We start from the raw sequence: 14,199 nt of genomic DNA, 5'->3' as shown, positions 1-14,199 counted from the left end.
CTCTTGTCATCTACACAGGTTTGCAAAGCTTGGTTTTATGGAGTCCTTTGAAATACCTAGTAAAATATTTGCACTGTAGAAAGGGGTAATTATCACAGCTTGAAAACTCAAGCCAATGTGTTAATCACACGCGTAAGCTATAGAAAGAATGAAAATAAATCCGCCAATCTCTTTATGTGCTCCATGGGAGAAAGGAAAGACTTATTTGTTTAGAAATTCTTTTTAGCTGCATTCTTTGCACCAGGACAAAGGGACTGGTCCACTCTATGGCTCGGAGAACCTTAGAAGGTGTTTGCCTTTGCATAAGAGGATATCCTGGGCAACCAGAGCCACAGCAATGATTGCAGGATATATAGGATCATTTCCTGAAAGTCAGTGCTGCTAACAAGTGTCACTTGCTGCGGACACGAGAACTAAAGAGCTGGGAGTAAGAGTGAATTAAACTGTAAGGAACCTGAACAGCTTGTTCTCAGGTAAGAACCCTTCTAAATTGAATAAAGACTACTCCATTATATGGGTGGAAGCCACTGATGATTTTTACCGACTTGTAGTATTGCACCCTTAGAAGTTTAATGTGGTTATTGTGTTGAAGCGTGATGAATTTAACTAATGAGGTTTACTCAACTGAGGAAATATCAACGCAATTGTTAAGAAGACCATGACATATCTGCAGTATAGAAACTATAGTCACCAACACTGGTTTCTTGGTAATCCTAAGAGGCAGAGGCTTTCACTTCAATTCCATGTTTTCAAGCTGTTCTATAGCTTTTAAAAAAGTTTCATTTTACGAGCGTGTGATCTTATCTCAACTAATGTGCATGGTCTAATGGGTGTGCTACCATAGATGTGCATCAGGTTGGTATGTCTCCTTGTTTCTAGTACTGTAGCAGTGTTCTCCGTTAGCACTCCAGTTGCAAAACTACAACTCCCAGCATGCCACAGGTTGACGATCACTGTTCTATACTATGCTCCATGCAATCTGCACTATTCCACTATAACAATTTAATAGCATTTCACATAAGGCGTAATATAATAATTTCGATACGAAAATTAATTTTATGCAACTAAACTTAATGTCTTAAAAAATCTAATAAATAACATAGTAATATAGTATATAACATAGTACATAAGGCCGAAAAAAGATATTTGTCCATCCAGTTCGGCCTGTTATCCTGCAAGTTGATCCAGAGGAAGGCAAAAACACCCCTGTGAGGTAGAAGCCAATTTTCCCCACTTAAGTGGAAAAATTCCTTCCCGACTCCAATCAGGCAATCAAAATAACTCCCTGGATCAATGACCCCTATAGTAGCTATAGCCTGTAATATTATTACACTCCAGAAATACATCCAGGCCTCTCTTGAACTCTTTTAGTGAACTCACCATCACCACCTCCTCAGGCAGAGAGTTCCATAGTCTCACTACTCTTACCATAAAGAAATCTCTTCTATGTTTGTGTACAAACCTTCTTTCCTCCAGACGCAGAGGATGTCACCTCGTCACAGTTACAGTCCTGGGGATAAATAGATGATGGGATAGATCTCTGTACTGACCCCTGATATATTTATACATATTAATTAGATCTCCCCTCAGTCGTCTTTTTTCTAAACTAAATAACCCTAATTTTGATAATCTTTCAGGGTACTGTAGTTGCCCCATTCCAGTCATTACTTTAGTTTCCCTCCTCTGGACCCTCTCCAGCTCTGCTATGTCTGCCTTGTTCACAGGAGCCCAGAACTGTACACAGTACTCCATGTGTGGTCTGACTAGTGATTTGTAAAGTGGTAGGACTATGCTCTCATCACGGGCATCTATGCCCCTTTTGATGCAACCCATTATCCTATTGGCCTTGGCAGCAGCTGTTTTTGCAGCTTAGTTTTCTGTTTATTAAAATTGCTAGATCCTTTTCCACGTCAGTGTTACCGAGTGTTTTACCAATTAGTATGTATGGGTGACTTGCATTATTCCTTCCCATGTGCATAACCTTACATTTGTCAGTGTTAAACCTCATCTGCCACTTATCTTCCCAAGACTGCAATCTATCCAGATCCCTCTGTAGTAGTATACTGTCCTCATCAGTGTTAATTACTTTACACAGTTTAGTGTCATCTGCAAAAATTTATATTTTACTATGCAAGCCTTCTACAAGATCATTAATAATTCTATTGAAGAGAATAGGGCCCAATACTGACCCCTGAGGTACTCCACTAGTGACAGTGACCCAATCTGAGTGACCCAATAGTACTAGAATTATGAAAGTAGTATGCACAAAAGAAAAACACATTTCAATTTTTACCATGTATGGCCCTTTCAGACAAGCGAGTTTTCCGTGCGGGTGCAATGCATGACAAGAACGCATAGCACCCGCACTGAATCCTGACCCATTCATTTCAAAGGGTCTGTGTACATGGGCTTTTTTTTCATGCATCTGTTCTGCGTTGCGTTAAAAACGCAGTATGTTCTATATTCTGCGTTTTTCACGCAGCCCTGGCCCCATAAAAGTGAATGGGGCTTCAGTGAAAAACGCATTGCATCCGGAAGCAGGTGCGGGTGCGATGCGTTTTTCACTGATGGTTGCTAAGAGATGTTGTTTGTAAACCTTCAATTTTTTAATCATGCGCGAGAAAAACTCATCAAAACGCATTGCACCCACGTGGAAAAAACTGAACAACTGAACGCAATCGCAGACAAAACGGACTGAACTTGCTTGCAAAATGGTGCGAGTTTCACTGAACGCATCCAGAGCCTCGTGTGAAAGGGGCCTATTAGTAAGAAAACCACTAAAATTGCAAATGATTTAAATAGCACCAGTGTAGCCTGCAGTGCAGTACAACATATACACTAAAACAGTTCATATTAAGTATCACTATGTCTATAGAGTTACAGCTACAAGCTAATTCCACATATTATATATGTATCTCTAAGGCCAGGTTCACATCGTGCAGCCAAATTCTGGTATTCTCCATATCATTGGAGCTGCTGACGCCTGACGGATCCCAATCACTATAGTGGGTCTGTCAGCTTTCCGGCATGAATAGGACAAATTAACAATGTCTGCATCTGTATTTTTTTTTATTTAGTGCAAGTATAGCCTACACATTGATCTCTTTTGTTTTGAGTCCACTCTAACCTTAGCAGTTAAAACTTTCCACATATTTCCCCAGCTCTCTGTAAAGCTGGGACAGAGGGCCTGACCTCTTATTGTGGAATGCTTTGTGAAAGTATCTCTCTATGCACCTAGCTGATATCAATCACCATGAAACATTTTTATCTTCCTTTTTATATTTGGGTGATTTTTCTTTATCTATGGAATGTGTCATGGACTTGTTATTCTAAGGGGCAGTGGTGATGTTTATACTACAGTGGTGTGGATGTTAGAGGTATACATGGATCCCAGTGCTTGTCTGCTTCATATATGATCAACTAAAGATAGCCAGATACAGAATATAACATGGGAAAATTGAAATACAACAATAAAACATAGACTGTAACAAGGTACAATAAAATTGAAGAAGGCTTACTTTTAGCATTTTATTTTTTATTAATAGTCCTCAATGAATCCCAGAGAGGAGAAGGCAATGTTTTCCTTTGAGGGAAGTAAATGTTTCTATTCTTTGTAGCTTTTTGCTATTATTGTGAGTCCTTAAAGGATTTGCCCAGGATTTTACTATTTATGGCGTATTCGCGTATTCAGTGGGTGTCCAACACTATACACCCCCACGATCAGCTGTTTCAGGGTATCTCAGTCACCTAAACTACACAGTTCTTACCACTGTATAGTGGGTAGAGCTGGTTACTGCAGTGCTGCTCACATTTAATTCAATGGGAGCAGTTCTGCAGTAACAGCCTTGTCCACTACACAGTGGTAAGAACTGTGTAAAACTGGCACCACAGCTACCCCTGATCATCGGGGGGTTGGGGGGGGGGGTTCAGACCCATGCGGATCAGATATTCTGAGGACAAGCCAACAATATTAAAATCCTGTACAACCCCAATAAAGGGTTTTGGTGCAACCTCATCTGGAATATGCAGTTCGGTTCTGGCCACTATTTTATGGAAAGGATGCCCTGGAGCTGGAAAAATACAAAGAAGAGCAACTAAACTGATAAGTGGCATGGAGGGTCTTAGTTAAGGAAAGATTAAAAGAATTAAACTTAATTAACTGTGAGAGAGGCATCTAAGGGGTTACATAAATAACCTATATAAAAATATAGATAGGCCGTACAAAATATATGGTGAAGGGTGTTTAATATAAAATTCCCTCAAACGACAAGTCATCCATAATGCCCTGTTAAAATACTGTATGTTTGCTTAATCAGATAAACCCTTCCAAGTAGAGAGTTGATTTTACCATGTTTCTGCAACAGATTTTTCCCTTAAAGATGCAGTTCTAATAAATATATATATATATATATATATATACAGTGCTGCCCATAATTATTCATACCCCTGGCAAATCTTTACTTAAGCTTACTTTTATTCAACCAGCAAGTAAATTTTTGACGAGAAATGATATAGGTGTCTCCCAAAAGATCAAAAAAAAGTTTTTACAATAGGCATTATTGTGGAAAAAAAAAAACATTTCTCAGCTTTTATTTACATTTGAGCAAATCTCACTGTGGAAAATCTCAAAGGACGTGGTCGGAAGCCAAAACTGACACCTGTGCTGGCCAGGAGGATAGTTAGAGAGGTGAAAAAGAATCCAAAGATCACCATCCTGGTGAATATGGGCTCTGTTGGTGGCAAAATCTCAAGGCAGACAATCCAACGGACACTGCACACTGCTGGGTTCCACAGATGCAGACCAAGGAGGACGCCACTTCTCCAGATAAGGCACACAAAATCTCGCTTGGCCTTTGCAAAAGCTCATCTGGACAAAGAAGACGACTTCTGGTCTTGTGTGTTATGGTCAGATGAAACAAAAATTTTATTGTTTGGTCACAATGATGTTTCCTTCATTTGGCATACAAAAGGAGATGCCTTCAACCCCAAAGAACACCATCCCCACTGTCAAACATGGTGGTGGGAACCTAATGCTTTGGTGGTGTTTTTCAGCCAATGGACCAGGGAACCTAATTACAGTAAACGGCACCATGAAAAAAGAGCAATACATGAGAATTCTCAATGACAACATCTGGCCTTGGGCACCAGTAGACAGTTCAGCATGAAAATGACCCAAAAGTGGCAAAAGTGGTGAAGAAATGGTTAGCAGACAACAACATTGACGTTTTGAAGTCCAGACTTGAATCCAATTGAGAATCTGTGGAGGGAGCTAAAGATCAGGGTGATGGCAAGAAGACACTCCAACCTGACAGATTTGGATCTCATTGCTAAAGATGAATGGGCATAAAGCTGGTCTGCAATTATAGGAAGCGTTTGATTGCTGTAATAGCCAATAAAGGCTTTTCTATTGATTATTGAGAAGGGTATGAATAATTTTGGACTGGACACTTTTTGCTCAAATGTAAATAAAAGCTGAGAAATGTTTTTTTTCCCACAATATTGCCTCTTGTACATAGTCTTATTATCTTTTGGGAGACACCTATGTCATTTCCCATCAAAAAATTACTTGCTGGTTGAATAAAAGTAACTTTAAGTCAAAATTTGCCTGGGGTATGAATAATTATGGACTGCACTGTATATATCAGTTAATTTTGAATCATATTTTAAAGAAGTTGTTGGCGCTTTGGACAACACTTGTATATATTCCCTTTTAGGCTCCATTCAAACGTCCGCAATTTCGTTCCGGATTTTGCGGAACGGAATTGCGGACCCATTCATTCCTATGGGGCAGCACAATGTATTCCCCGGTTAACCACTTACACTGTTCATGTATTGTGAAAGCCAGGGCTTAGCAGGTGCCATAGCCACTGGGTGCCTGCTGTTTTACATAGCAGACACAGAGGTACGCATTCCTGGGGACTGAATGGCTGACCTGCACAGAGATGGAGGGAGCTGAACAATTGCTATGAAAGCCTCAGACCTTTTGAAGGCTTTGAGACCTGTCATAACGACGTTCCTATCGGGCTCCTAAGGAAGAAGCAATCAGATGATCATGTTAAAACTTTAAAAAAGTGTAATAAATAAATACATTTTTAAAATACCGAAAAAAATATAAATTCTAATCACCCTCTTATTCCATATTAAAAAAATAAACATCAATAGCCTTGTCCGGTCCCAAAAGGGCCTGAACTGTATAAAGGTATTTATCTCGAATGGTGTGATGGAAAAAATCTAATCTAAATGGCCATTTTGCCATATTTTTGGTCTCTTCACCTCCTAAATAAATAAAGTGATCAATGTAATTTACACTCCAAAATGGTATCAATACAAAATACAGATTGCCCCTGCAAAAACTGAGCACTCAGACAGTTCCATAGATGTAAATATGGCATTGCAAAGATAAAATTAGGTTGTTGTTTTTTTTTTAAGTGGCAAAACACAAAAACTATAAAATTCGCTGTAATCACTGTAATTGTACTGACTCGAAGAAAAAATAGGAAATGCAGTAAAAATAAAAACCATTTGGAATATCTTTTCAGCTTAAAAAAATAAGCCCTCATATCGCTATATGACCTGAAAAAATTGAAAGATAGTTATGGCTCCAGGAAGGTCAGTATTAAAAAATGAAAAATGAGTTCTTGCTGGGTCCTTAAGTGGGTAAACACAAAGACAAGAATTATAAGGATTCCCAAATTTAGGTCCTTCTCTTCAACACCGACAGTCAGAGATGACAAATAATTGACATACCATAACCAAAGAGGAACTCCTTAACTTCCTTCTTGCTCTCCTGCTTAACCCTTTCACTGTTAGAACTTTGTGGACATGTTTCACATTTCTGATACACTGTATTCAAGTAAAACCTGAATCATTAAACAAAAAATTATCCTATTACCCTCATACCCATATATTATTGCCCCCCATCTCCAACTATGTCAGCAAAGATAAAACAAACAGCAAAACTGCAGATTCTTTTTGCATTTTAAAAAACCCTAGCAGGATGACACAGCTTCACACAGGTATATTTCCACTATTTTATTTAATGTTTGTGTGTGTTGTTAAATGGTATCAACAGTATCCCCCATAACAGTGACCACAGCACCGCACCCCTTGACACTTACCCTCCACCGTTCCCTACCCCCTTAACAGAGACCTCTACAGCGCTCACTCATTTAACAGTGACTTCCACAGTACCCCGCTCTCTTAACAGTGACCTCCACAGCACCTGCCCCTTTAATAGTGACCTCCACAGTGCCTGCCCCTTTAACAGTGACCTCCACAGTGCCCTGCTCCCTTAACAGTAACCACTACAGTGCCCTCCACAGCAGTTGCCACTTTTTTAGTAACCTCCACAGTACCCCATCTCCTTAACAGTGATTTTTAAAATAACCTGCCCCCTTAACAGTGACCTCCACAGTGCTTCATTCCCTTAAAATGTGACCTACCCAACACCCTGCCCCTTTACACTGACATCCATAGTGGACCATCCCCTTAACTGTTACCTCCACAGCAGCCTGCTCCCTTAACAGTGTCATCCTTTAAAGGTGACAGTGAAGAAAAATGGCTTGGTTGTTATGTTATGGTGTCAAACTGTGTGTGTGTGCAGAGACTTAAGGACCTTCGAGATTGTATTGGATAAGGGTCATGTGACCATGTGTATTGCAGTTGGGATATGAGTCAAAGACCTGTGGGCTTTTATTGACTAATGTAGGTCATGTGATAGTGCCATATTTTCATTTTTTGGGAATATCTCAAGAAGGGTACATCCTAGAGAGCTGAGGCATGGTCTAACATCTTTCCAGACACCCGTTGTACCTATTTGACAAATTTGGTGCAGATCCGTCCAGTCGTTTGGCCGTGTGTAAAGAACAGATAAACAACAGACAGAAATTCATTTATATATATATATATATATATATGAAAAAATTATCATCATGAACTATCTATTGATATACATTATACAGTTTTAGGGTGTCCACATAAAGCAGCCAAAGTGCTGCAGTGATTTGTGTAAAAAATCACAGCAGTATTGGCATATTTGATTATGTGTGTGCAGTTTTCACATGTAAAATTGTAATTTTAGTTGCCAAAGCCACTCCGTCACAAACAAACTTTCCAAAAAATGATGCCACTTTTCTTTCTACATTAGGCTACATTCACACTTCTGGTAGCATTTTCCAGCAGGCTGGTCCGGGGAAGGGGGACAGCCTGCTATATCCGTACTACCACTAGTCAGCAAACAGGCCGAGAGGTGGCCGGACAAAAACCGTAGCATGTTGTAGTTTTTGTCCGGCCTCCACTAGGAATGTTTGCCGTGCTGCGGCCGGACCTCCGCCCCGCCCCCAGTATAGTGAATGGGGCCTGAGTGGACTTCCGGGGGCACGGTAGATTTGCAGTAACACGGAAGGGCAGGCTGTTCCCCCCCGGAACTGCCTGCCGGAAAAGGCTACCACAAGTGTGAAAGTAGTTTATCACACACTATGTGGAAGCCCTCTAGATTCTGAGAATAACCAGACCAAATACACACAGGTTGGCAGAGAAATAAAACAAAAAGTTGTAATTGTCATATTATTAAAACTTGAAAATGTGTCAGGTAAGAAAGGATGGGGGTGGGGTTTAACGCTTTTGGTCGGGAAGTGGTTAAATTAGACACTTGATGCACTATTAAAAATGCCACCTAGAACATTACACTCTAATGCTTTATACAAGGTGACATCCAACAGTTAAAGGGGAGCTGAACCTGGACAAATCCCCATTTTCACCCCTCCGGCCCCTATGATATGCGGATCAGAGCACTTCAGCACAGGGCAACAGGGATGGGGTTAAACAGCTTTGTGAATTTAAAAGGGTTGTTCTACCCAGAGACCTTTCAGGCAGACCCCCAGCATGGTTGGACCTGCGGAGGGAATGATATTTACCTGATCCCTGCTACTTAGTTCGAGTTCTTTCATTCCGTCACCACCGCTGCAGATCTTGAGTCTCCACACATCAACATCTGGTTTGTCATCTGGCCGCAGTGGTGACATGTCCCCCAATGCATCATAACACTGAGTAACGACTCATGGGGGACAGCTCACTGCTGTGGTCAGTCATTGGCTGCAGAAGCCACATGAAATGCAAGCCTTACAACTAGAATAATGTTGCTAGGCCTGCAAGCCTGTTGTCACTTTACAGCCCAAGATGTAATACAGATACGCTCTCAACCACCAGATCTGGACTAAATTTGAAAGAAATGCTGAGATTTGACAAAACACAAGTAACACAAACTTTGTAAATTGTGCTTATGTCTACCCAACTGTGGCAAATTAGAAAGTAGTTTTTATATTAATTAAGCATAGGACTCTTTATTAATGGTGTTTGTATATCTTTCCCATGGATTTTGAATTTATTACCATGCTGCAAATCCATGCTTATTACGTGGTTTCTTACAAAACTAGCTCCAGTGTCTGCGTGAAAAAAATTGTAAAAATATTGGAGCTATATAACACAGGAAATAACTGAAATATTCTCAGAGTCAGAAGGATATGATGGTAAATAATTGTAAATTGTGATAATCTATCAACATTTGGAGCAGATTTCTAAACCATTACCCTTTTTTTTAGGTTTTATTGCCTTAACTTCCAATGGCTGAGGAACACATCCACAATCTTACCGACATTCTGGATTTTCTCAACAGTTCATTTACTCTTTGTTCAGTTGACCTGGATGAAGGCGTAAAGAAGGTCTTTCTATTCATTCTCTACCTCGTTACCTTTGTTCTTGGATTGGCTGGAAATCTGTTAGTGATATGGGTCAACTGGCAATCAAGAAGAAGAAAAAGCTCTATTAATATCTATATTCTCAACATGGCGGTGGCTGACCTTGGGGTGGTTTTTTCCTTACCTTTCTGGATGTTACAGGCCATGTTAGATTACACTTGGCTGTGGGGTAAATTCCTGTGTAAATTTACCCATTACTTTTATTTTGCGAACATGTTCAGTAGTATCTACTTCCTTACTGCTCTGAGTGTGGACCGTTACTTGACTTTAACCTCTTCCTCTGTTTTTTGGCAACAAAACCAACAGAAAATCCGTAAGGCTCTTTGTATTGGGATCTGGGTGATATCAGCCATATTCCCTATACCAGAAGTCTTCCATATGCAACTGGTGGATGTCATAGATCCTGAGTGCATGTTCATGGCACCATTTGAGACTTATGATGAATGGGCCCTTGCTGTTACGCTAATGACAACTGTTCTCGGATTCCTGATTCCTTTCTTCATAATCCTTATCTTCAATGTGATGACGGCCTGTCACATTAGGAAATCTAGAAGACCAGAAAGCAGTAGACATTGTCGGCTTATATATGCCTATATACTGACATTCCTACTCAGCTGGCTTCCCTACCATTCTATCCAAATTACGCTAGTCCTTCATGGAAGCTACATCTACCTGAACTGCCATGCAACTGCTGTTCTGTATTTCCTGTATGATGTCATTGACTGTTTATCCTTGTTTCATTGCATGGCTAATCCAATTCTTTACAATATTTTCAGTAAGGACTTTAGAGGCAGATTTATTAATGCAGTTGTTAAGTATATTCCTAAGGAAAAACAAGATAATGCCAATCCAGGTGAAAAATCCACATCCATCACAGATCATTCTGTTGTAATAACTGCAGAACCTGCCATTTTGACAAACATAGTCCGTGTCTCAGAAGATAAAGTCATGTAATATTAAGCTTTTCCTATGTAGCAAAGCTATAATTTTATAACAGTCCATTCTTCTCTTGTATACCACATGCATACCTGTTAAGAGGTCCTTTGTCTGCGTAATCCAAGATCATTTGTCAAGTATGTCTCTCGGCACAAGCGCTCCATATTACGAGGCAGGAATGATCTAGACTGATAATTTGGGCTTATTGCTGCAGGTTCGATTTCAGCAGCCCACTATGATCCCTTGTCGTTTCTGGTGGAAGTTGCTGCTCTTCATACATTTCTTCCACACGGCGACTGTTTCAGAATTTTTTTTTAAAGAATAAAAACAAAAGAATAGCCAATTATGTAATTGGACCAGGTCTGATGGAGCAATAGTTGTTCTGTTATCAGCCCTTTGCTCTGACACAGATAAAGGTGGTACCAAGTGGGCTTCCCATCCTCTGTATGATGTACATATACCCTAATAGGGCATATGGAAAACAGTTACAAAGGCAACACAGACCATTAAATAAAACAAAAATTAGAAAATTTTGAAATATAAAGCCATCCATAGGTAATCCTGTTTTTGTCTAAGTTTTAGTTCACCCTCTGACATCACAAAAGGCATAAATCGCATTAAATGTAAATATTAACTTTGCTGTATTTAGCTGTATTTATCTACTCGTCGCACCTGAAGAACATTGCAAAGATATAAAAAATGAATTGTAAATATTGAATATTTCGTATCAAATAACTGTATCATATATGGAAAACTGTATTTTCATTAAATATAAGGAAAATTAAATTCTGCATTTGGTCTATATATTATTTTTCTTGATTTTGCTTCAGTCTTTATCCTAAATTCTTCTACGTACACCCAGTGGGGGAAATAAATGTACCAAGGAGTTGTTGGAATCAAATGAAACTTTACGTGTGAGTGTGATGATGACATATACTGTATATGACTACAATATTGAGTGAAAGGATAAGTGTTAACCCCAAATATGCTACCAGTCTTCAGACATTTTTCCAGGTAGCATTAAACAAAGGCTACCCTTAGATATTCACCAGGGCCTGCCGCAAAGCAGGATGGTCTTGGCTGCTGGGAAGCCAGGATACATTTGTGGAGCTTGGTTAGAGAATTCTGGCTCGGGCACACTAGTAGCAGACCTTTCAGAATGACCAGGGAGGTAAAGAGGGGTCAGCAAGCAGGGTCAGAAAAACAGGAGAAGCAAACACGATGAATGCAGTACATGGGTGGAAAATCCAGATGCTAGCCAGAGTAGATACCAGGATAGTAGACGTAATCAGAATCAGCGGCCACAAAAATTATCCAAAAAAAACAAGCCAGAAGTAAAAAAACTGAGAAGTCTGACCTGAGTCACACAGAACAGAACCTAGGGAAGACAAACGCAATACTAGGCAGTGATGATAGAGAACAGCGGACTTAAATTCCCCACCCAGCTGTAGGATTGGACACAAAGACAGAAACCTGATTGGCTTGGTTTCCAGTCACACTGACAGGTTCAGCAGCTATGGTTTGTCTGGTTGGCATGGCAACCCTCCCAGTACAGCCCTACATAGTAAGCCGAATGGCTTATTAGCATACAAGGCGGCAAATATTCAGGCAAAATGAATGACTGAATAAGCAATACCGGGGGCATGTAAGTAAGGCTATATCTTTAGTTTAACTTTCATTTTCAGGTGAAAGGTCCCCTTTAATTGCTAAAGATGATATTGTTCCAGTCCATAGCAGTCCAGGTTTTTTATTTATGACACTACTGCCAGCGAAGGAGACAGTGGCTGGCTGTCAATGACAGTATGTGTAATGGGCACTGTGACACCAAGTTTCTTTCCCCTAAGTGCCTGAAAATGGTCCAAGAAGAGATAGAGGTGTGTAATGAAGGTTTCACCTGTGTCTGAATGGTGGAAAATGACATTGTGGGAGCTACTTGTGCATGTCAGAAGATCAATCGATCCTCTCTACTGATCTGGTCTGTCTTGGCCATCCGGAGCCTGTTCACCATATGCACATGCAGTCACGTTATTACACCTCCTAAGGCCCCTTTCACACGAGCGAGTATTCGACGCGGGTACAATGCGTGATGCGAATGCATTGCGCCCGCACTGAATCCGTGACCCATTCATTTCAATGGGTCTGTGTACATGAGCGTTGTTTTTCACGCATCACTTGTGCATTGCGTGAAAATCGCAGCATGTTCTATATTCTGCATTTTCACACAACGCTGGCCCCATAGAAGTGAATGGGGCTATGTGAAAATTGCATCAGTGAAGGTACACTGCCTGTCCAAAAAAAGTCGCCACCTGGATTTAACTAAGAAAATAGTTATGAGCTTCCTATTGGATAATTGCTGCATGGGCGATTATATTTCAGCTTGCAATAAGTAATTTAACCCCAACTGGTGCAATGAGTTGCTTCTCATTTCTTAAACAACCATGTCGAAAGACACATCTCGTGGTAGTGGAAAAGATGTGAGTCTGTTTGAGATGGGTCAGATCATTAGCATGCATCAAGCAGAGAAAACATCTAAGGAGATTGCAGAAACTACTAAAATTGGGTTAAGAACTGTCCAACGCATTATTAAAAACTGGAAGGATAGTGGGGACCCATCGTATTTGAGGAAGAAATGTGGCGGGAAAAAAAATCCTGAATGATCGTGATCGGTGATCACTTAAACGTTTGGTGAAATCAAATCGAACAAAACAACAGTTTAACTCAGGGCTATGTTTAATAGTGAAAGTAAGAGCATTTCCACATGCACAATGCGAAGGGAACTCAAGGGATTGGGACTGAACAGCTGTGTAGCCGTAAGAAAACCACAAATCAGTGAGGCAACCCAGAAAAAAAGGCTTTAATTTGCTAGGTAGCATAAAGATTGGACTCTGGAGCAATGAAAGAAGGTCATGTGGTCTGATGAGTCCAGATTTACCCTGTTCCAGAGTGATGGGCACATCAGGGTAAGAAAAGAGGCAGATTAAGTGATGCACCCATCATGCCTAGTGCCCACTGTGCAAGCCTGTGGGGGCAGTGCTATGATCTGGGGTTGCTGCAGTTGGTCAGGTCTAGGTTCAGCAACAGTATGTGCTCCAAGAATGAGGTCAACTGACTACCTGAACATACTGAATGACCAGGTTATTCCATCAATGGATTTTTTTTTTCCCCGATTGTACGTGCATATTCCAAGATGACAATGCCAGGATTAATCGGATTTAAATTGTGAAAGAGTGGTTCAGGGAGCATGAGACATCATTTTCACACATGGATTGGCCACCACAGTGTCCAGACCTTACCCTATTAAGAATTTTTGGGATGTGCTGGAAAAGTCTTTGCGCAGCAGTCAGACTCTACCATTGTCAATGCCACACCTTGGTGAAAAATTAATGCAACACTGGATGGAAATAAATCTTGTGACATTGCAGAAGCTTATCGAAACAATGCCACAGCGAATGCGTGTCGTAATCAAAGTTAAAGGCGGTCCCCAAAAATATTTTTGGTAGCAACTTTT

At 40.4% G+C, this 14,199-nt stretch overlaps 1 protein-coding gene across 1 annotated transcript; it reads left to right on the top strand.

The window, feature by feature from the left end:
* Positions 1 to 256: 256 nt before the first annotated feature.
* On the top strand, positions 257 to 11,500 carry GPR182 (G protein-coupled receptor 182). Its single transcript, XM_044286207.1, has 2 exons — positions 257 to 473; positions 9,600 to 11,500. Exon 2 carries the CDS (start codon positions 9,621 to 9,623, stop codon positions 10,707 to 10,709), a length of 1,089 nt encoding a protein of 362 aa, XP_044142142.1. The 5' UTR covers positions 257 to 473; positions 9,600 to 9,620; the 3' UTR covers positions 10,710 to 11,500.
* The last annotated feature ends 2,699 nt before the right edge of the window (positions 11,501 to 14,199 follow it).

The sequence above is a fragment of the Bufo gargarizans genome, chromosome 3 (genome assembly GCF_014858855.1).
Source record: "Bufo gargarizans isolate SCDJY-AF-19 chromosome 3, ASM1485885v1, whole genome shotgun sequence".
Classification (NCBI taxonomy): Eukaryota; Metazoa; Chordata; class Amphibia; order Anura; family Bufonidae; genus Bufo; species Bufo gargarizans.
This window is presented reverse-complemented; position numbering and strand designations above follow the sequence as displayed.

Bases quoted from the DNA above. Each gene is read 5' to 3' on its own strand.
- GPR182 (XM_044286207.1), top strand. From the start codon at position 9,621: ATGGCTGAGGAACACATCCACAATCTTACCGACATTCTGGATTTTCTC.